General features: G+C 32.9%; 1 protein-coding gene and 1 long non-coding RNA gene across 3 annotated transcripts in view; one reads left to right on the top strand and one right to left on the bottom strand.

Moving 5' to 3' along the window:
* The window catches only part of LOC143191262 (uncharacterized), a 341783-nt gene that overhangs the window by 316036 nt on the left and 1739 nt on the right, over positions 1-24008 (top strand). For both annotated transcript variants that reach the window (XM_076396172.1, XM_076396163.1), the window contains exons 2-5: positions 18383-18566; positions 18630-18784; positions 21522-21824; positions 21882-22073. In XM_076396172.1, the coding sequence (XP_076252287.1) occupies positions 18383-18566; positions 18630-18784; positions 21522-21824; positions 21882-22073 (834 nt within the window). The remainder of the gene's footprint in view (positions 1-18382; positions 18567-18629; positions 18785-21521; positions 21825-21881; positions 22074-24008) is intronic.
* Positions 16991-18021, bottom strand: LOC143194263 (uncharacterized). Its single transcript, XR_013005283.1, has 3 exons — positions 17905-18021; positions 17324-17850; positions 16991-17264 (listed from the first exon to the last, which is right to left on the bottom strand). It is a non-coding gene; the product is annotated as an uncharacterized LOC143194263 (long non-coding RNA).

Here is a 24008-nt window from a genome sequence, read left to right as displayed (position 1 = left end):
TAAGCAGCTTTTTTACTGAATATGTTCTAGTTCTCCACATCATTTCAATTTTTTCCCTAGAGGTAAAGATCGTAGATGTTCAAATAATTGTATTTGTTTGTAAGTAATGCTAAATATAAATGAAATTGCTTGGTAACGACATTTTGCCTTGCTATCAAATAGAATTTCTCACTAATTGTTTAGTGGCATCTAAAAATTTACTCATACATAAAATGTCAACAGTTTAGAGCTCTGATACAGAAAAAGAAATTAATTTCATTATTTTAATACTGATATTTTACGAATATCTTCGCCATGTATAACCATTACTCTATATACTAAGGTTTCAGTCGACCAATAGTTAAAAACTAACATTCTATTCCTCTCTTTATGATGCGTAATTTACGAAACGACTTGAGAGGTAGTTAAAAACAAAAATTAATTATGACGCAACCAGTGCTATACATATGTTTTTAAATAACATTTTCTCGGTTTAATGCTAAAATAAAAAACAAATTGAAGGTGTGGTTAAGAAACATGTTTTGAAGTTTGAGGAACAACCTTAAAATGTTGGCCTTTCTTTTTATTCGTATAAAATGTTCTCTAAGCAAAAACAAATTGAGTGTTTCGTATCAGATATGATGATATATTTTTAGAATGGAACACAGTCTAATAACTAAAATGAGCTTTATTCAAATTTCGCTCGAATAAATTAGAGTTGAAATATTAAAATCCAATATTGAAGGTAAGTACTTGTAAGAGAATCATGTGGTTAATTTATATTCTATTTCATATTTGATTATTTATTGAAATGCTATAAAATTAGTATTATATTGTGATGATATTATTGTTTTTTTTTTTGGGTTGTTTACTGTTTGTTTGCTATTTAACGTGGGCTCCGAACCACGGTCCTCGGCATTAAGCCTACCGACTGGCTAGTGAACATTATTTTCACATCTTCGCTCTTTTATTCTCGGTTGTAGTAACACCTAATGGGTTTCATTTAACTTCCATAACCAAAAAGACAGGACGCACTGACCAGAAAGTTCCTTCTGAAATAGTATTAAAATTCTTCCTGTTACATCTATGAAATCTCATCAACCTGTCAAATTGAAAAGTAATGACTGCAATTTCGGTGAAACCGACAACAAGCATTTCAATTATTTCCTATCCCTGGGCGAAGAGAACATTCTTTTTCTTTTATACACAAATTATATCATAATGTTTTTTTGTCTACAGCTATCAGGATACCATTTTAATATTAATTGTAGTCTTTTGGTTCAACGTACCGGCGTTTTGGCAGTAATTCGTTGTTGTTTTTTCTTTCTTTCGGTATTTCTTATGGCGCTTCGTCGAACAACAAGAAAAAATAATAGCAATGATAGTAAATGTTCGCTTAAAATAATCTGGTGGCTAGGTTCGTACATGACAATAGAATTTTACGGAAATACTTTCACATTATTACGGGTAAATATATGTCTGGTTTATTCTAATACAAAATGGTTTCTATTTGTAATCAAGTTTTTGTTGATTTCATCCATGTTTGGGCAAAGAACCAGCCAACTTTCGATGCTATATATAGCGCGACAAAAATACCTAGCAAAAACAGAATACCGTTGTATGCAATTAACAGAATTTTAGTTTCGGTTTCATATATATATATATATATATATATATATATATATATATATATATATATATATATATATATATATATTAGAGAAAATAAAATATAAGCAACTTTTAAACAGTCTAATTTAACTGTTAAAAAAACATTCCATTTAGTACTATCGAGTTATTGGGCGTATTCTATATACATTAATTACTTTTGTTCTTTAATTTGAGGAAATCTGCTGCAGTAACCCATAAACTATTTTTAAAAACTTATGGTGATTCTGCTTCGTCATATAATTGTCGGTTTTGAATTTAACAATATAAAGAGGGTAATTTTGATATTGATGACAAGGGACAGCCTGTTGGGCCAAAGAAGTTCGAAGACAATGATGCCAGACTTATTGAACGAAAACTCAAACGCCCAAAGACCTTTCAGAAGGCTTAACTGCAATCGAATCAACCAATTCCTGACGTTTATATATAGTGGGAAATACATAAAAAGACTGAAAATGGCTACGACTTTTTTCGAATCGCTGTTTTAGTCGACTTGGTTGACGTAGTGGTCACGGCGACAGAACGGTAACTGTTGCGATAGTCGCGGGATTGAATCCTGCTGAGGCATGGATGTACGTTATGTTTGTGGTCCATTCCAGATAAACCCTCGTTGGTAAAAAGGAGACTTTTAAATGTACCAAAAATAAAAATAAAAATTTTGCTGTTTCATTGCTTGCCAGCCAAGAATAAAAACGTAATATGATAAAAATTACCTTTCAAACGTGCTAATTAATATTACAAAATAAGTGCATATTTAAAATCAACTATAAAGGATTTATAATTATAAACACAGTTAACATGTATTAAATATATATTCTATAATAAACCGTTTTAAATAATATAAATAAAACTAAGTAGAAAAATGTTTCTCTGTTTATGATAGTTATTAAATAGTACACAGAAATACTAATATAGAACCTTGAAAATTATTTTGCTTTTTAAAATTTCCTCAATGTCACTCCAGCACTGTTCTGTTATTTAGTGACTTTGAACACACTCATTTAACTTTTATGAACATTAAACTTTTTTAAACGACTTTTAGCCCCAGCGAGAATCAATCCTAATACGTTATTGTCGACCAGCTAAACTCTTAGCCGGCACGACTATCCGCTGGGTATATTAAACTCTTCTTCTGATAACTGGGAATTATTTTTTAAATTATATATTACTAAATATGGTGAGCAAAATGGAACTATCTGTAACTGAGATGTTGTTTCTATCTAAATATTACCGTAACTTCTGTACTTATATGATGGTAAAATACTCTGCAATTGAGATAACTTTCTCTTATTTTCGCATACAAGTTTTTTACACACTTAACAGTTTTGCGAGTACGCACTGACACTCCATCAGGGTACTTACAGTATTACTTTGGATCACACTCATTAGAGGTTCCACGGGATATATAATCACGCTGAATCAGTTTGTTAGACGTAATATGCATCGTCGACGATGGCACGCAACACTTTATTTTGAAACCTCTAAAGGATGGCTCAGCTCAGCTTCATCACTACATAGTATAAAACAAAGTCGCCTTTTCTGTCCTTATATCCCTATGTGCGCTTAAATCTTTAAAACTACGCAACGGATTTGATGCGGTTTTTTTCAATAGATAGAGTGATTCAAGAGGAAGGTTTATATGCATAATACATGCATAATATACTAAGGCAACATTGCTAATTTTAGAGGTTTCTAACGTGATGTCGTAAATTAACCTATTTTTTTAGGCTTATTTAGCAATTAGCAAAAACGCTGCCTAACCCTACGAGTTAGATCAAATTAATGTACTACAGTATTGTACACCATAAAAAGGTCTACAAAAAAGTCCGCGATGGTATATGTTTATCTTTTAGGGATAACCCACATTAACCATTTTTATTGTTTACTTTTTACGTAAGAAAATGGCTTATTTACGAAGCTATTTTAAGCAATACGGCATTAATCCTTATCGAATTAAGTACCTTAAATACAGTGTGCAATTAATATAGATCAATATGGTTCCTTACAGCATGTAAATTAAACAAATATTTTCGGAGATATTACAAATTTAAAATTTGCGTTTGAAAATGTGTAATGTAATAAAAATTGTATGAATTTAGATATTCCAAAGATAGCAGGAAATCTTCATAGTAAGTATAGGGGAAGAGGAATTGTTTTACTCCAAATTTAATGCGTGCAGGCCAAGGGCAGTAATGAATGAACCAAAAATACTGGATCGATTTTAATCATGTTTTCATTGAGTGACATAGGCATATATATTTTATGCCCGTGCAAAGTCGGAGCGGGCCGCTATGTTTTTATATACAACGTTCATATTTTTTCTGTAGTGTATTTAATTTAGTATCAGCATTGCACCCGTGCGAAGCCGGGGCGGGTCGCTAGTATAATATAAAACAATCAATTCCATCAAAATGTATGGACATTGGACACATTGGACTTTTGATTTAAACTTTTACCAGATTATAACTTCTAATTGTCATCACTTGTCAACGTTTAAACCTTATCAGCGTTTTGAAGAACTTTGTAGGCGTTTGACAACAGTGTCGACCAATACCAACACAAAATTTTATAGATTAATTCGGTTTATGTTTCATGTTTGTTTTAACGTATCAGACAGGAATCCGTCTTTTTTCAATTAGAGTGAAATAAGATAGAAAAATCCGCTCCGAGTTTAAAAGGAATTTTGCATTTTTACAAACTGCATTCAGCTGTAGAATCGGCCTCATCTATGACGGGCTTTGGCTGTTTTATTCGAGGGACTATATGTTGTATTTGCTAGTAGTACGATGCTATATGTCCAAATAAGCCTCACAATTCACTTGTTATCGAAAGATGGTATAGATTTACGCCCTATAAGCCAATACAGCTGATTCGGTCTTAGCCCAAGATTTTTACGCTTTATTAATATAGCCCGTCCAATAAAACAACCCATGCATATCATCAAAATATATGAGGTCAAATTTGACTTTTGGTTTACAATATTTGCCGACTTATAACTTTTACCAGGTGTACCGGAAAGTCATTACCGGTTTTTGGGATGTCGCTAACCTTAAATATGCAATCTTATGGGACTAAGCTTCGAAAATATGAAAATAAAATCTATTTTTTCGAATGTATAGATTAGAATACCAAATAATATTTAAAAATTCTTTTTAATTGACCGGTGGTATACCGGAAAATCATTACCGGTTTTTCTAACACATGTCGCTAAGCTTTGAAAATGTCAAGTTTCGTGCCTGAAAACGTGCCTTTGCGACACGAATTACTTTTCTTATTTAAACAAAAGAAAAAAGCCGCCGAAAGTCATCTTTTGCTTTTAAAAACTTACGCTGAGTATACTCTAACCTTGACTTGATTTCGATGTGCAAGTCAAAGGACGTTTTGGTAAACCGAAAAAGTTTGAACATGCGAAAGAGTTATTGGACGAAAACCGAATCCAAACTCAAAAATAATTGACAGAAGAGTTACATGTGTCCCAAGAAATGATTAGCAGCCAATTACGAGCAATGGAGAAACTCCAAAAGATGGGAAGTCACATCAATTGAATGACAGGCAAATGGAAAATCGAAAAGTTGCCTGTGAAAGGCTGCTTCAAAGGTATGATCGGAAGTCACTTCTGCATCGAAGACTGACCGATTATGAAAAGACGATTTGTTTTCAAAACTCTAAGCGCAAAAATCATGGCTATCACTTGGCGAAGCCGACCGATCGACTCCAATGCCAAATCGTTTTGGTCGCAAGACAATGCTCTGTGTTTGGTAGGACCAAAGTAGTGTGATGTATTACGAACTGTTAAAATCTGATGAGACAGTTAATAGTGACTATTAGAAAATGATCATTTTGAATCAAACATTGATCTAAAACATCCAGAATAAACCCGAAGACACTGTAAAGTGATTTTATAGAACGATAACGTGCCTTCTCGTAAAGCAACACCAATCAAAGAAGCGTTGAAAGCACTTGAATGGGATATATTATTGCACTTGTGGTACTCTCCATATCTCTCCATTAATGCGACACGCGCCTGGCGGAGCAGCACTTCGCCAATTTCAAAGAAGTTAGAAAATGGCTCTATAAATGATATTGCTCAAAAGAAAGAGATGACATCCAGAAATTACCTGACAGATAACCAAGATATATAGAATCAAATGGGCAGTACTTTAATACAGAATAATTTTTTCCATTTCTTGGAAATTATATAGCTTTTTTTCTAAAAATCCGGTAATGATTCTCTGGTGCACCTGGTAATTACTATCACCGATATTTTGAAGAATATTGTAAACATTTGGCAACATGGTTCACCAGTACCAACCCAAATAAAATTCTCTCTCATTTTCACAATCTCATTCGATAAAATGAGATTGAAAAATCTGACATTTTTACAAACAGCTATCACTATGTTAGACGTCATTTATAACGGGAAGTGGCTATTTTATTGCATATGTTTATTTTATTACATTTTGTTCTGAATTAAAATATATTACATTTTTCGGTTAATTTCATTGATTCCGATTAATACTATTCCTTTCACATGCTAAACTTACATGGATAGATAAAAGTAGGGTTGGGAACCATCGATTGAAATCGACTATCGACTGTTTAGTAATTGAATACTCGTTATTTTTGGTTCGACTAATTTGACTACTTTTTACCAGTGACCATTTCAGTCGACTGTTTTCGGCCCGACTGATTTTGTTACTATTTTACGTTCTACTAGTTTCATTCGACTTATTTTTAACGTTCTGGCTTTGTAGTCCTAGCCGCGACCTTGACAAAAATATACCCAATTTATACTTACATAGATTTATTTTAGAACGCCATTTTTCAAGATTGTTAATGTAATAGGGTTAAAAGATTAAAATTGTAAATGATAAATAGTAAAATACTTTTGACTGTTTTTATAGCAACAATAGGTAATATTTCGATTACTCGCTCGATTTTTGTAAAAAAATATTTCTGTTCAATAATAAACTCAGTTACTTTATTTAAAAAAGGTCTAGTAGTTATTGCGCGATCATTTTTAATTATGTCATGGGTTTTTTTTCTATCATTAGGTACACGTTACGTTTAATTTTTGTTTAGTATTTATGGTTATTGTACATCTTCAGTTTTTAGGTGTTTAAATTCTATTGTGTTGTCTATATTTATTATAATATATTATTTTAAAATACCATTAACATATTAAAATACAATAAAACATTTATGAGGTATTATTTTTACACATCCATAGAACATTCAAATATAAAAGTAATTCTACTTCATTTAAAATGAAATTATTAAATGAATGTTAATATATTCAGTAATTATTTTTTTCCTTTTCTTTTTTAAAGTTTGTACGTGAAGGAATATATACATCTCCGTCTCGCTTATACTACCGTTGGAAAATATAAGCACATATAAAAGCAATTATCTCCGTCCTTTCCTCTCTCACAATTTATACAGGGTAGGGCTCGTACATCTTCGTCTGACATCATTTTTTGACTATCGACTGTTTTTCGACTATTGACTTTTTGGACTGCTTTCAGTCGATACCTCCCAACGCTAGATAAAACTGCTGCACTATGTAATAAACAACGATATCATTTTCAGTTAACTATATTTTCCATTCTCGTATTCAGAAATATTTATATTTGACATTGTCGTTTAACATGTAACATAACTGTAATAATTATAGAACATACGTTACCTTTAGGTTTGTCGCATTGTGAAATCGCATGTTCCCTGCATTTGACAGGAATTTATTTACCATTTAATGTGATTTATTTTAATTAATTCCTGACCTGGTATACGTTTGTTATCTCGGGCAACAACTGCAGGATGGAAGATTTTTTAACATGTTTCGAAAATCAAACGGTCCTGAGATTTACCTTGTTAATTATGACTATGTTTTGTAATACACGTTCTGTTCTACAATGTCGGAGACCCATTTTATCTCCTTTGTAATATATTACAGATAAATAACAGTATATCTAATGGTCCTCGTTTGTTTACGTTTATTAATATTTATGTTAAATTAACTGTTAATATTTGTCTTAAATTATGTGATGCAAACTTTTAATATACAAAGAACGTTTTAATTAATGTTAGTAGCATTGGGAACTTTCGATTGAAATGGACTATCGACTGTTTAGTAATTGACTACTTTTTACTATCGACCTTTAGTTACTACTTTTGGTTATACTTATTTCATTCGACTGATTTTTAACGTTCTGGCTCTCTCGTCCTAGGTCAATTGAAAAGTCTCCAGCCTGTCACATAGATGGCGCTACTAGAATTAAATCCATATGTTTTTAGATAGCACTAACCCTCAAAAGTTGCGTGTATAAATTTGACAGCCGTAGGATCATTAGTTTGTGAATTATAGCATTTTGACTGAAGCAACTTTCGTTATTGTGAAAAAAAATGGATAAAAAGGAATTTAGCGTATTGATAAAATATTGCTTTTTGAAGGAAAAAAAATACAGTTGAATGAAATAGCAGACGTTCTAAAGATATCAGTTGAACATCATATCGTATCGTTCACAAATATTTAGGTATGAGAAAGCTCCGTGCAAAGTGGGTGCCACGAGAGTTTGAAGATGACCAAGCGTAACAAACCCGAGTTTTTGCGTCGAATTGCGACAATGGATGAAACATGGCTCCATTATTTCACTCCGAAGTCCAATCGACAGTCATCCGAGTGGACTGCACACTATAAACCCGCTCCAAAGCGTGGGAAAACGCAAAAGTCGGCTGGCAAGGTTATGGCGTCTGTATTTTGGCATGCGCATGGAATAATTTTCATTAACTATCTTGAGAAACGGAGCACCATCAACAGTGACTATTACATAGCGTTATTGGACCGTTTGACGGACGAAATCGCCGAAAAACGGCTGCATTTGGAGAAAAAGAAAGTACTGCTTCACCATTGTCTTGGTGCACCGTGTCACAAGTCAGTAAAAACGATGGCAAAAATCCATGAATTGGGCTTTGAATTGCTTCCTCAACCACCGTATTCTCCAGATCTGGCGCACAGCGACCATTTCCTGTTTTCAGATCTCAAAAGAATGCTCACTGGGAAGCAATTATCATCGGATTAAGAGGTGATCGCCGAAACTGAGGCCTATTTTGAAACAAAGGACAAATCGTGCTACAAAAATATTATCGAAAAGTTGGAGGGTCGCTATAATCAGTGTATCACCCTTGAAGGGAATTATATTGAATAAAAAATAATAATTTTGCCAAAAAAATGTGCTTTACCATAGTAGGCCGGGGACTTTTCAATTGACCTGTTATGTCTATTTATAACGCGATGGTGTTTGTATATAAAGAAAATAAAGACATCTGTAGGAAACCCCTTAATATCTGTTACCATTTAAAGAGACTAACTCAGTGTCAATAATTTCATTAAAACTTTAAACGATTTGAATCCATCACGGAAAACGTTCGAAACTTTGCTCTCGCTCTCGAGCATTAAGTCAGCAACTTTCTACTTGATAATGGCCCGAGTTACGTCGAGCAATGTCGTTTCAACAAAGTTTTTATGCGCCCTGTCGAATTTTCGAATAATTAGAATCGAAGCTGTAAATCAATCGTCATTTATTAAAATAACGTAATTAATTCGTAATGAAAGCAGATGATAATCGATTACGGATTAGTGGTTTTGCCTTTTATTTTTGTCGGTTATGGGGAAATTGTTTTTGTTTCGAATCAGTGTTATTTAAATCGTTATGATTTGTTATGTTTAAATATCTTAATTTCAATATAATTTAGAACTAGATGATGAATTAATAGTAAGAATAAACATTAAGTTTAAATCTGTTGAAGATCGGCGTCAGCTTCATTTTGGGAAAATAAAAAACATTTGCTCACTTCACCACGTCTAAACGTAGCATACCAATCCTTGATGGTTGATTTTCCTGGAGCAGTGTCCGGAGACTCGGCATCAAGCCGAGCTTTTGCTTCAACTGTATTTTTACCCTTCAAAAATCAATATTTTATCAACACGCTAAATTCCTTTTTATCCATTTTTTTCACAATAACAAAAGTTGCTTCACTCAAAATAATATAATTCACAAACTAATGATCCGACAGCTGTCAAATTACTACACGCTTCTTTTGAGGGTTAGGGCTAACTAAAAAACATATACATTTAATTCTAGTAGCGCCATCTATGTGTCATTTCGGAGACTTATCAATTGACTTGTTGCATCTTTTTAATATATTTCTAAATTTAAACAGTAGTTGATAACAGTTTTCTTTTAATTCTCTATAGCGAGCCTCTTTCCTCTTGGAAGATTAACCAACGTAGATAGACATTATCCTATGGACATGCTATATTTTAGGACATACAGAACTTATACAAAACAAATGAAAATATTTCCATAAAACCCAACTTATATTAATTTTCCTTCGTAAACTTCTTATCAAACTAAAATATGAAGAATTAATTCCTCAGAATTATCTCAGTTACGCCAGTAACCAGTGTGGGTAAGACCGGATGTCTACTGGGATGATCTATAGGTTGGTCGCTTGATAGTCGGTAGACTTAATGCCAAAGACCGTGGTTCGAAGGCCACATTAAGCAGTCCTAGATAAACCCTAGTTGATAGAGAAAATGATATAAAATATAACAAAAATATCAGAATATTTTATTCCAATTAGGAGTTCGTTATATCTATTTCCATTTAAACCCTAGTTGGTAAAAAGGGGATTATAAAATATAACAAAAACATCAGAATATTTCATTCTAATTAGGTGTTAATTACTTTTAATGTCCTCTGTTTCTTTTTTTATATAGCAACATATTGAAAATTTTAATAATATAAGAATTATATTTTACGACTTGATATTTTTATTAATAATAGATATTGTTTTGTTTAATTAATTTCAAATTAAATCTTGAATGATAAAGATTAAATATAATATCCGTTAAGTATAATTAGCGCTAAGTTAATACCGCTAAGCTATTAATAGTATTCTCTTAATTAATCTTATCTTTTATATCAAAGACTTCCTTTGTGTTGAAATATCTCAATAATTTGGCATTGAATAATTTATATAAGAAGTACGCATAATATTTATAATACTAAATATAAATAAATATAATAAATAAATAATGATATTGCCATATCATTTTAAAATTATTCTCTTTACTCTATTATGAAAGAAACAAGATTAACTTAATTAATTATTAAAAGAGCCTACGAAAGCAAAAAAGTATGCCCAGCTATATTCTTAGATATAGCACAAGTCTTCGATAAAGTTTAGCATGAAGGCCTTGTTCATAAACTACAGAAAATGTTACCAAAATAACACACCGAACTATTAAAATCGTACATTACAACCAAAATGTTTAGAGTCAAACAAGAAAAAGTTTACTCTACAATAAAAGAAGCTAAAGCAGGTATACCAAAAGGAAGTGTACCGGAGCCAATGCTTTATCTAGTCTAAACTTGTGATATACCACAAATGGACAACATTACGATGGCTACATTTGCTGATGATACTACGATTATAGCTGTCGGAGACAATAGTGAAGAAACCTCACGAAAATTACAACAGGCAAGTGACAATATAAATAATTGGACACAGGAAAGTAAATCTGTGCATGTGCAGTTCACCTACAATCAGACCTTACAAGCACCAATAGCATTAAATAATGCTATCATTCCATATAGCAACAACGCTAAATATCAGGAATGAATCTTGATGCAAAACTTCGCTGGAACGAACATATAGAGAAGAAAAGAAAAGAACTGGAATTGAAATATAGGAAAATGTACTGGCTAATTGGAAGAAAATCACAATTATCAGTACATAATAAATTGCTATTATATAAGCAAATACTGAAATCTATATGGACATACGGAGTTCAATTATGGAGATGTTCTGCAAAAATTAACATAAACAAAATACAAATTTTTCAGAACAATGTCCTGAGAGATATTATGGGCACACCCAAATACTATAGGACTGATTACCTACAGCGAGACCTTCATATACCCACAGTCAATCAAGAAATCAAGAGAATTGCCAGGAAGCACGAGGAAAGACTCCATTCTTATGAGAATATTGAAGTATTGTAGCTTTTGGATACCACCAGAACAGGACACAGACTCAAAAGAATCAAACCATCTGATCTTGTGTAGTGTTGTGTAGTGAAGTACATATAATAAAAAATACAGCAGTGACATATAAACATTATTTCACCAGAGACTGAGATAGGGCCGATGGGTCCTCATAGTTATATACCTAGATTTAAGTTATTATAAAGACAAATTGTAGAACGACTAGTAACAATGTAATAATTAAATAATAAAAAAAGCTTAATTAATTGTGGTCGAATTTCGACCACAAAGCCATGACTAGTAGTAATAAATTAATGTTTAAATTAAGTTTGAACTAAACATATCTGGTGTAAGATGTAATAAAAAGATTTACTTCAAATAATATAAAATACACTACTTTCAAATTAATTTAATATACTTAATAAAGGAAGGATTCTTCCTCAATTATTTCTGAACAATTTACCATTTCAGAACAGCCCGTCTTAATTATATTCGGTCCATATATTGCCCTATGAGGCCCGACTTTATCATTTTTACATTCATCCTTCCTCTGTACCTAACCGACTTAATATTACTGTTGTGCCGGATCTCTTTAGATAAACGCCGTGTATTATTACCGTTTGTTGAAGGAAGTTGAGGTAATGAACCAAAAATGAATTATGTGACATGAACGGGACAAAATGGTTTTGGTCGGTGGAGCTTTTTGCCCTCGAAGCGCCTTTTTATTGCAGTCGTGGAGATTCTGCTTCGAGGAAATAACGCCTTTTACCGATAATATACGATCTTAAATTGAAGTAATAAATAATCTATTCAACAACGGCCGTACTCAAATTGTATAGTTAAAGCGCTCGAGATCATTACGTTGATATATAGATATGTTCGTCTAATCATGAGAAAGAATATTCGAATTTTGATAAACAGTATTGCGGTAAATGTTATTTATTGCGACATGTTTGAATAAACTTATATCGACCTTACTGAGCTAGAAACAAAGTACAATATTTTTGCATATACATGAATATATTAAAGAATTTCTATTAAAAATAACTGTTGTTTATACAGACGATTGATTCAATTCAGTACATAACAGGTAAATTGAAAAGTCCCCGGCCTACCGTAGTAAAACACATCTTTTTGGCAAAATTAATTTTTTTTATTCAACATAATTCCCTTCGAGGGTGATATACAGATTATAGCGACCCTCCAACTTCTCGATACGATTTTTGTAGTACGATTTGTCTTTTGCCTCAAAATAGGCCTCAATTTCGGCGATCACCTCTTCATTAGACGAAAATTCCCAGCGAGCATTTTTTTGAGATCTGAGAACAGGAAATAGTCGCTGGGGGCCAGATTTGGAGAATACGGTGGATGAGGAAGCAATTGGAAGAGATTTCTCATACCCAAATATTCAAGTTCAGTTGATATCTTTAGAGTGTCTCCTATTTCATTCAATTTCAATTTACGGCCTTTTAAAATCATGTTTTCGTCGGTAACCTCTTTCGGGCGTTTACTGTTACCGTCTTCGGTGGTCATTTCACCACGCCTAAACTTAGCATACCATTCCTTGATGGTTGATTTTTCTGGGGCAGTGTCCGGGAGCTCGGCCTCAAGCCAAGTTCTTCAACTGTATTTTTTCCCTTCAAAAAGCAATATTTTATCAACACGCGAAATTCCTTTTTATCAATTTTTTTCATAATAACAAAAGTTACTTCACTCAAAATGCTATAATTCACCAACTAATGATCCGACAGCTGTCAAATTTATACACGCATCTTTTGAGGATTAGGGCTAACTAAAAACATATGGATTTAATTCTAGTAGCGTCATCTATGTGCAGGCAGGGGACTTTTCAAATGAGCTCTTATATATTTGCACAGTTATATTTTTGAATGGCCACAGATTTTAGATCCGGTTTTTAATGTTATCGTAAAAATGATCCAAAGGTATCACTACATTATTGGTGAAACTAAGGGATAACTAGGAAGTTAATTGAAATTGTGACCAATGATCCCTGATCACCCAATGATAAATGCCCTAATAATTAATATAATAATAGTAAAAAATAATATAATAATAAAGTCGCACTTCATATTCTGATATTTCTTTCACTTTGAAAGGTAGTCATTGGTTCCGGTTCAAATGGCATAGTTTTGATAGCAAATTAGACCGGAGGTACATGAAAAAGGAACAATAGGATGAATTAAATCGTTCACACGTAAACAATAAAAAAATACATCATGATAATAAAATCGACATGTCATAAATTTTTAGTCTGGTGTGAAGAAGCATTCTTAACACTTAAACCTATTTCGGCTGGAGTTCCACAGGGTAGTGTCTTTGGAGCACCCCCAAATCTGCTCAATACCACTGATATCCCAACAACAAAAGACACATGACTTCAAACATTAAAGGCTGTAGAAAGTACAAGTAGTGGTCAACAAGATATACAGACGAAGAAGAAGAAGAAGGAGAAGATGAAGCCCATTTTCTTCTCAGTGGCCAGGTTAATAAACAGAACAGTCGATTTTCGGGAACACAGAATCCTCAATTAATTCATGAAACATTGTATCCACTAAAAACCACTGTATGGTGAAGTATTCATGCTAGAAACATCATTGGTCCCTATTTTTTTTTGAAAATGGCCAAATTGTTACAGTTACTGTTACTACTGAACGGTACCAAGACATGTTTCGAAATTTTCTTGTGCCTGAAGTGGAATAGCAAGGACTAGAAGGCATGTGGTTTCAGCAATATGGGGCCACAGCGCACACAGCTCGTTCAATAATTCAATTAATGAATGAAGTTTTTCTACGAAGACTAATTTCGCGAAGTGGCGGTTTAGTATGACCAGCCAGATCTCCGGATTTAACGGCACCAGACTGTTTCTTATAGGGTTTTTCAAAATCAAAAGTTTATGTGGATAAGCCCCAAACGATTCAATATCTTAAAGACAATTTTCGTCACGAAATTGAAGAAATTGAGCCTCAGGTGTTGCAGGATGTCAAAAAATATATAATTTTTTAGTTGTAACGAATAAAAAATATAATGACCAAATAAACTTTTTATGAAAAACAAACTTACTTATTTTTTCTTTGAGCAAAGTAATCGGCAATCAAAATGGTAGCGGTTTATCAGTCAATCAAAAATAAAAGGTATTCATTGAGAAATATTATAGGTATAATATGACCTATAAATTAAAAAATGATTTTTGAAGCTTTATTGTAAAAAATCTGAACAACACGGCCGTTGGTGCACCTCACATTTTTATGTTCCAAATATGTTTTCATCGGTTTTACAACATATAGTCGAACTTTGTCAATAGTGATCTCCATTGATGATTTCATTGAATAATTCTTTAAAATCCTCATCTTCATTTTTTTGGCTGTGCAGAACGCTCTTTGTCTTCTGTGTAAATATCACGACTTTTAACACGTCTATACAAGTATTGATATGTTGAAGTCCATGGAGTATGGTTGCCATAAGCTCCACATATCATTCGATAACTTTCAGCCGCCTGTTTCTTCTAATGCGATTTAGTCGGTAAAAATTCAGATATTTTCAAAATACTGAAAAAATATTCTCCATCATTTACGTTACGTTACGTACGTATACTTTAAAAAGCCCATCTTTCTGATAATATGCTAATAGCATGTCGAAAGAACGATGTTAGTTTGGCAGCATTTCTTTGTTAGTTTTCGCTCTTGTTGACACATTAACAATTGTTAATTTTAGATATTGCTTTAGGTTCTGCTTTGATCTCTTAAATGCATTATTATAATAATATAATTAAAAATTAAGTGTTTTTTCTAATATAGATGCTTTTTGAACTATACAAGATTTCAAACTAATTTTAAGACCATAAAAATAAACAGGTTAAAAATATAGAACTCTGTTTCTGATGTGCCTATAAAAAAAGCGATTTTAGTTGTTATTTGACGCGATTTATCCTGACCCGGTTAACGTTTGTTATCTCAAGCAACAACAGCGTGATGGAGATTTTTTATCATGTTCCTAAATTCGAACGGTCCTGCGGTTTACCTTGTTAATTATAACTACGTTTTACAACACAGATTCTGCAATGTCATAGACCCATTTTACCTTCTTTTCAATATATCAAACCAACTCTCTCAACAACAAAAACTCTCACTTATTTGCTTATACACTTTAAAATTACTTCAATTTACAAAATAATTTTCTTATTTTTGAATTAATTCAAATATTGATGGTTATTTATTATAATGTCACAAAATATTGTGAAACATTAAATTTTCCAATTTCACTCATAATTTAAAATAAGGCTATTTAAGGAATTTCACTCATCAAATATCTGCTTCTATATTTCTTTAAGTCTTAGAAATATAATTTATAGTAATTAATTTTGAAAGATTTTCCACATTTTCACAAAAGGATGACCTAACTGTTACTACTATTTTGTAACTACAGACAATAACAGTTTTAATTTTTAATATTTTTTTAAATGTTAATATTAATTATTTTAATTTAATATCATAAAGAACAATCTGTAGAACCAAAAAAAAATTATATAACAATAAACTGCACAACTTATTGGGCGAGCTCAAACTTCTTTTAAAGAAGTTTCATACAGCTTAGCAGTTGATAAATAAAATATTCCAAAAATTTGCGTGTGATGGAAAATATCAAAAGGAAAAGGTGACTAACAAACGAATTCATTGAAAATACTATTTTGATGCCTTGGAACATTTCGATTTTATTGCCCAAAAAAGAAGAGTTTGTTGTGGTGTATTGTGACTGAAGATGAATCCACTGAAGTGTTAATCCAGGAAAACCATGCAAATGGCACCGAAGCGTACCCAATGTACTGACCAGATATAACGCCTTCTGACACGGTATCGCCATGTTGTCCGAAAGATGGGAAAAAGTTGTAAAAAATGATGAACAATATTTTGATTAATATATATCGCACAAATGTATCTCAATAGATGAATTTTTAAAGTAAGAAAATCATCAGAATATATACGTCATCTATTGTACACCGCCTAAAAATAACTCACAGTTGTTATGTACAGTCTATCTAAAGTTGTTTCGTACATACGTCATCTAAATTTGTTGCCTTAAAACGTCGCAATATTGCCATATGAACACTGAGTTTTAGTATGGCCTTGATATACAAGAAAATTCTAATCTAAATAAAATAATTAAACAAAAATACTGTTATCAAATATAATTTATTTTAACATTATAGTACATCTAATGCACATATTATTGAAGGACTTAAAACTGCAATTAAGTACACAGTTGTAATAGTTTGTAGGTTAGGCTTGTGTTTGATTATATTTACATTTAACTTTTTCCATACTACCTATAGTAATAATTGTATTAAATTATGTTTTTATTGAAAAACTAGTCACTGTTTTTATACATTTCATATATTTAATCTCTGATAGAGCTAAAATCAATATGATCTTAACTCGTTACCCGCTTGGTATGAGGACAATTTTTTTTCGGTGAATTCAAGATCATATTTGGCATATTTTGAGATATTTTAGTAATCGTATTCATACTAACGTTCAGTGCAGCTTCAACACGCTATAAATATTTTTAATAAAAATCCCATCAAATTAACATTTAACAGTAAAAATGCTTACCTCTCTAACGAATTTTACTGGTACGAGGAGGCCTCCGTTACCTAGTTCATCTTCAAAGTAACTGATTATAGACGCAATCTGTTCTGTCTGGTTTCGAAATTTTCAATCAGAGTAATAACAAGCACCGATTTGAAATTTATTAAAACAAGCAAAGCATTAAAATAATGTTTTCCGGTTTAAAACCTCTTATCACTATTGTTTTGTAGAATTTTGTATACGTTTGACAACCGGACGACTTTGGAAGGCTAGTTCGATTATGTTCGATGTTCGAACTTATCAGACAGCACTGTGTTTCTAGAATAAAATGATTCTAAAACGAATTTACAAATTGTGACACTCAATACGTTAAACATCTTGATGACGTATGTACAAAACTACTTAAGATAGACTATATGTTATATTAGTATATAGTCTGTTCAAAATTATTTTGTACGTATGTCACTCAAATTTGTGACATCAAAATGTCGCAATGTTGCCGCATCAACTTTAAGTTTTAGTTCAGTTTGGCTTTGACATACACCAAAATTCTAAAAAAAAACTACAGTTAATTTTACAGCCACAATATAGATTAGAGTTATAACTTCTTATCACTATTGCTTTCAAGAATTTTAAATACGTCTGACAACCACACGACTTTGACAGGCTCATTCGTTTACTTGTTCGAACTAATCGGACAGCATTCTGTCCCCTTTTAACTAGAATAAAATAAAAAGAAATCTATTATCTGATTCAAAAATGAATTTACAAATTGCGGCAAGCAATACATTAAATATCTTGATGACGTATGTAAAAAAATTGTGAATAAACTATAGTATGCATCGTAAATGAGAAGAAAAATAGTTATAATATCCACCCACTGCCCACATTTATTAATCTGTAAATTTTGGCGATTTTTCCAAATAAAAATAGTAGTTAAAAGAATATATTATTTTAACGGCAGCTAATTTGGATTAACGGCTAAAAAACTCTATTCCTCAAAAAACAGCATTCATTTTTTTAATATCATTACGTAAATATTGACTCCCGCATAACAACTAAAACTGTTTTTTTTTTATACAGGTCAGGCAGTCTTGGCTCATCACCGAGACCATTCCTGAAACCCCACAGCAATCCATCCGACGAACAGATGAACAGCGACGTGGAAAGCCTGGAGGATGCCAGGAAACTGGTACGCGATCTCCGCGCCAAGACCAGGCAGCAGGCTCAACAGATCATGGCGTGGAGGCGAGCTTACAAGATGCAGGTAGGTCCGCAGCGAACGCAACTGGACGATTTTCGACCGTTAACATTGAACGTTCTGTTGAAGGAGCTGTTCATAACCAGATTGCAGCGCGAGAAATGCGACCAGCTCAAGGCCATCAGCTCGAAACTTCTATTGTTCGAGTCTCGACTCATACGGAAGCAGAAGGATATCGCGGCCATGCTCAGCACTCGAGAGAATATCATTTTTAAACAACAAAGGTAAACTGTTATTATATTTATAACTGAAGGGTATCGATAAAATCCTTGTAGATTATCGGTGTAATATTGCTGATAAATTGAAGAGATTTTTAATCTTTGGTTAATTACCGGAAAGTGATTATTTTTTATGTACAAAATTACATAATTTCCAAGAAAATGGAAAGATATATTTACTCAAAGTATTGGCCATTTGATTCTAGACATCCTGCCCATCTTTCATGTAATTTATTTGTCTGCTCTGCTAGCGTTCTCTGTGTGTTCCATTGACGCGAAAAATTGATAATCCGACGGGGCAAGGTCTGGAGAGTACGAGGTTTACGAGGGTGCCGGTTTTGCTTTATGAGATGTCGCGTTATCGTGCTGTAAAATTACTTTACCGTGTTTTCGGGCTCATTCTGGACGTTTTTTGATCAATGCATGGTTCAAATTAATCATTTGTTGTGGGTAGCAATCACTATTAACTACGATATACCATGCCACCCTGGTCGCGCTTAGGGTGTTTAAAATAAACCCACTTTTCATCGCTCGTCACTATCCGATACAAAAAAGACTTCCAATCATGACCAATTAATGTGGAACCCATCTTCCCATCTTTCAAATTTATTAGAATTTTTTCGGTCTGCCAGAACGTTTTTTAACTTACACATCGAAATCACCACTTTTGAGTTTTCGAAATCACGCCTCACGTATTTCTAAGGTTAGAATATGCTTACCGTAAATTTTTACCAGCGAAATATAACTTTCAGCGTTTTTTTTTCTTTTGATTAAATGAAAAAAGTAATGCACATTTTTAGGCACAAAACTTGATATTTTTAAAGAGGCATAAATCTATAATGGTGTTACTTTAACTAAATATAACATATATAGCTTTGAAATTTGATGTCAGTAGAATAAAATGATATATGTGTCAAATCATATCAATGCATACTTAGGCCTAGCGACATCTGTTAAAAAATCTGGAAATTACTTTTCGCTACAACTGGTATATAGAACAAAATAAATATAAATTGAACATTGGTGGGTGTTGTTACTGAAGCATTTTCGCCAGACTTTTCAATGTCTGTACACACGTTGCATTTATATCTTATTTTGGAGAACTGTCATCATAATCGAACATTTACAAAACAACAGAACAAGTATACTAATACACTTCAAAACACAGCTGCTCAGTATTCTAGTAACAATTAACCAATGAAATCCTCAGGATAACACGTGGGGCAAAAGTCCCGCTACCATTTTCATTGCCTATAACTTTGCTCAAAGAAAAGATAATTGAAAATGATTGATGATTGAAAAATTATATCGGCTAAATGATGACCGCGATTCGCTATGCCACTTTCGGCTCTTTTTAATTGACATTTTTCATGACATTCAGCAACAGCTGAGACTGAATTTCTTCAATTTCGTGACGAATACTTTAAATAAACTTTTAAACTTTAAGATATTGAATTGTTTGGAACTTATTTACAAAAACTTTCGATTTTAACCCATAAGAAATAGTCTTGTACAGTTAAATCCGAAGATATGGATAATGCTAAGTCGTCACTTCGCGAAAATAGTCTTCATGGATAAACGTCATTCAATAATTGAATTGTTAAATGAGCTGTGTGTCCTGTGGCCCCATCTTGCTGAAACCACATGTCTTCTAATCCTTGCTCTTCCATTTCAGACACAAGAAAATTTCAAATCATGTCTTGGTACCGTTCAGCAGTAACAGTAACTGCAACACCTAGATCATTTTCAAAAAAAAATAAGGATCAATGATGCTTCCACCATGAATACCACACCATACAGTTGTTTTTAATGGATGCAATGATGTTTCATGATTTAATTGAGGATTCTGCTTCCCAAAACCTTCTGTTCTGTTTATTGGCGTGGCCACTGAGAAGAAAATGAGCTTCATTGCTCATTATCTCTCGGTAGCAGTTTTTGGACTAATTGAATTTTGTACGGAAATATTTTCAAATTACTTTTCAAAATTGGCATTAACCTGCGTGCAGAAATGTGTAACTGGGAACCACGTCCCTGAATTGATGTTTCTGGAGATTCTACAACACTATCGCGCACCAGAGCCACATTTTCAGTGTTACGCGACGTCCATTCTCCTTCAGAACGAGGCCTGTCTGCTGTCTTACCGTACTGTCAAAAATTCGCATTTAAACGATACATTGTGACTTTGTGAGGCACTGGACAATTAAGATATTTTTAACGTAATTTCCGCTGACTGGCAATAATGGAACGATTATTTTCAATAAATATTGTCACTATTTCTGCTCGTTCTTGTGACGTATAATTATGAAACTGAGCTAAACGTCACACAACCAAAATGACGCGCAATCAAGATGGTAGAGGGAATTTTGTCCCACGTGTTAATTATTAAATGCTTATAACTTATAGATAACAAAAAGTTGCCCCATTAAGTGACCTATTTTCGACACTGTTGTGTTGTTATTATGTCTATTTCTACCATAAATATGTTTAAATGAGATAAAGTACTTAAAAATTCATAGAAATGTTTTAGTTTATTTGCAATCAACTTCACTTAATTAGCAAATAACGCTTATTAAGCTCAAAAACCTTTTTGCATATATAATGGTGATACAAAAGTTCGAATATTTTAAGCTTAAGCGGTTGACAGTACCACTCCCAATACGAGCTTTGCCTTATAAACCGAAATAAGTTATGAATTGAATTTAATAAAGTTATTCGTAGCCGGATATATTATTGTTTGTTATAGGTTGATTGAAACTCTTACCGGTAGGCTGGTAGACAACGGCTTGGACTTGCCCCAGAACGAAATAACGGAAATCGAATACTGCCTGCCCGATCTGGAATCGCTGAACGATTCAGACAGCGCGGTAGTAATGGAGGACGTAGAATACGACAGCGGATATCACATACCGAAATTCCGATCCCTAACCGGTGATGGGGTCACGGTGATGCGTTCCATATCGGACGCGGTCGACCCGAATCTGAAATACACCAGCAGACGGAACAACGGCTATCTAAGACGACCAGAAATATTAGAGACCGTGTACAGGTAAGCGCCAACGCTCCCATTAAAAAAAATCGGAAACTAGTAATCTGTTTGGCATAGTGTGGAGGAGGACGCTGATAACGATAACCAAAAGGAGGAGAAGAGCGAGGCAAACAAGCGTCGCGAATCGTTCGCTATGAGAGGAAAATCCAATTGCAACATCGGATCGAACGAGGAACATCTGGGCGATCCGATCAGAAAGGAGTCTTTAGAAGAGAAAGTTTACAGAGTGCCATCTCTCGGGTCTCACAGGTATTATCATCTTCTACGTTTATTATATTTATTAAATTTTGAAAAACTGAAAAGGCTTCCATCGTTTTATTTCTTTAAAGTAGTATCGGGTGTCCCAAACATTGTGCAAGATTTTAATCAAGTATAAGAAGCAGTTATTTAAATCTCATTTATACCAACAAGGGTTTATCTAAACTGGACCTACTGTTTAACGTGGGCTCCGAGACACGGTCCTCGGTATTAAGCCTACTGATTGCCCAGAAGACATCCGGTCTTACCCAGCCTGGTTGCTGGTGTGACTGGGATTGTTATTCCTTGTCGGATTTTCCACTGTTAAGCATAAAGTACAGCCATGCCCCGGCAGTATTCGAAACCGCGACTATCGCAACAGTAGGAGAACCGTCCTGTCGCCTTAACCACTGCGCCACCAAGCCGACTACTATTTTTTAAATGTAATCTTTCTATCGAATTACAAAATGCGGAATGATCATATTGGATAAATGTGAAAGATCGTCAAAAGCTCTATATGATGACATATATGATCAACAATATTAAGTTATTAGCAAATTGAATATAAAACGCAAATCGACTTTCAACTAAAACTAGAACAATACTGTTAATGTTTATTTAAATTTTAATTGAAAAATAACCTACTTCTAAGAATTAAAAACCAAACTTATATTTTTGACTAAAACTTTATTCGTTTACTTTTTTTTAAGATGAGAGCTTTTTACAAAGAGGCATTTATATCTTATTTTGGAGAACTGTCATCATAATCGAACATTTACAAGACAACAGAACAAGTATACTAATACACTTCAAAACACAGCTGCTCAGTATTCTAGTAACAATTAACCAATGAAATCCTCAGGATAATAGGGGGGGTAAAAGTCCCTCAACCATTTTGGTTACTTATAACTTTGCTCAAAGAAAAGATAAGTAAGTTTGGTTTTCATAGAAACACTTTTTGGTCCTACATTTTTTTTTTCGTTATGATTGAAAAATTATATCATCATCCTGCTACATCTGAGTCTGAATTTCTTCAATTTCGTGATGAATATAGTCTTTAAGATGTTGAATCGTTTGGGCCTTATTCACTTAAACTTGTGATTTTAAAAAACCCCATAAAAAAGTCTGGTGCTGTTAAATTCGGAGATGTGGCTGGCCATGCTAAATCGCCACTTCACTAAATTAGTCTTCGTGGAAAAACGTTATTCAATAATTGAATCGTTAAAGGAACTGTGTGCGCTGCGACCCCGTCTTACTGAAACCACATGTCCTCTGATCCTTGCTCTTCCATTTCAGGCACAAGAAAATTTCAAATCATGTCTTATAATTATCTTAATCTGTCAATAATTCAAAGTTCCGTATAGGCGGTTGTGTTGTCATTATGACAGCATTAATGAACATTTATTAATATCTGTCAAATATTTGATAATTTTTAATGATAATGAGTTTATCTAGGTTTAGTTCATTAAATTAAAAAACTTTAAAACAAAATGTGAAGCAAGTTCATCAGGTGTGGAATAAATATATTAAACATAAATGCGCTTGAAGCACATATGAGTACAAAAAGAGTCAAAAGCAATAGTTGAGAAAGAATATTTCGGATTTTAAAACGTATCTGTAAAATATTCGACATCGTCATGACATAAGTCCACTGTTATTTTCGAAGGATGATATATTAAGAGTTAAAATGAACAAAGGTTTTATATAAGCAAAATTATGCATTTAAAATAAAAAACACTACTCTGTTTGTTAGCATTATTTCGTACTATATACCCGAAATTATTTTCTTGTCAACCCATCTATAAATATAAAAACAAATGTATATTTCTTTTAACAGAAACTCTCAGTAAACAACAAAATTAACTCAGTAATAACTAAAACCACTCGTAGCAAATAAATCATAATCACAAATAATAAAAAAATTGTAAACACAGTATCAAAAAATAA

Source organism: Rhynchophorus ferrugineus, unplaced genomic scaffold (assembly GCF_030347505.1).
Source record: "Rhynchophorus ferrugineus isolate W39M unplaced genomic scaffold, kcgeb_rfMv2 rfM1, whole genome shotgun sequence".
Classification (NCBI taxonomy): Eukaryota; Metazoa; Arthropoda; class Insecta; order Coleoptera; family Curculionidae; genus Rhynchophorus; species Rhynchophorus ferrugineus.
The sequence above is the reverse complement of the archived record's forward strand: the minus strand, read 5'-3'. Positions and strand labels throughout refer to the sequence as shown.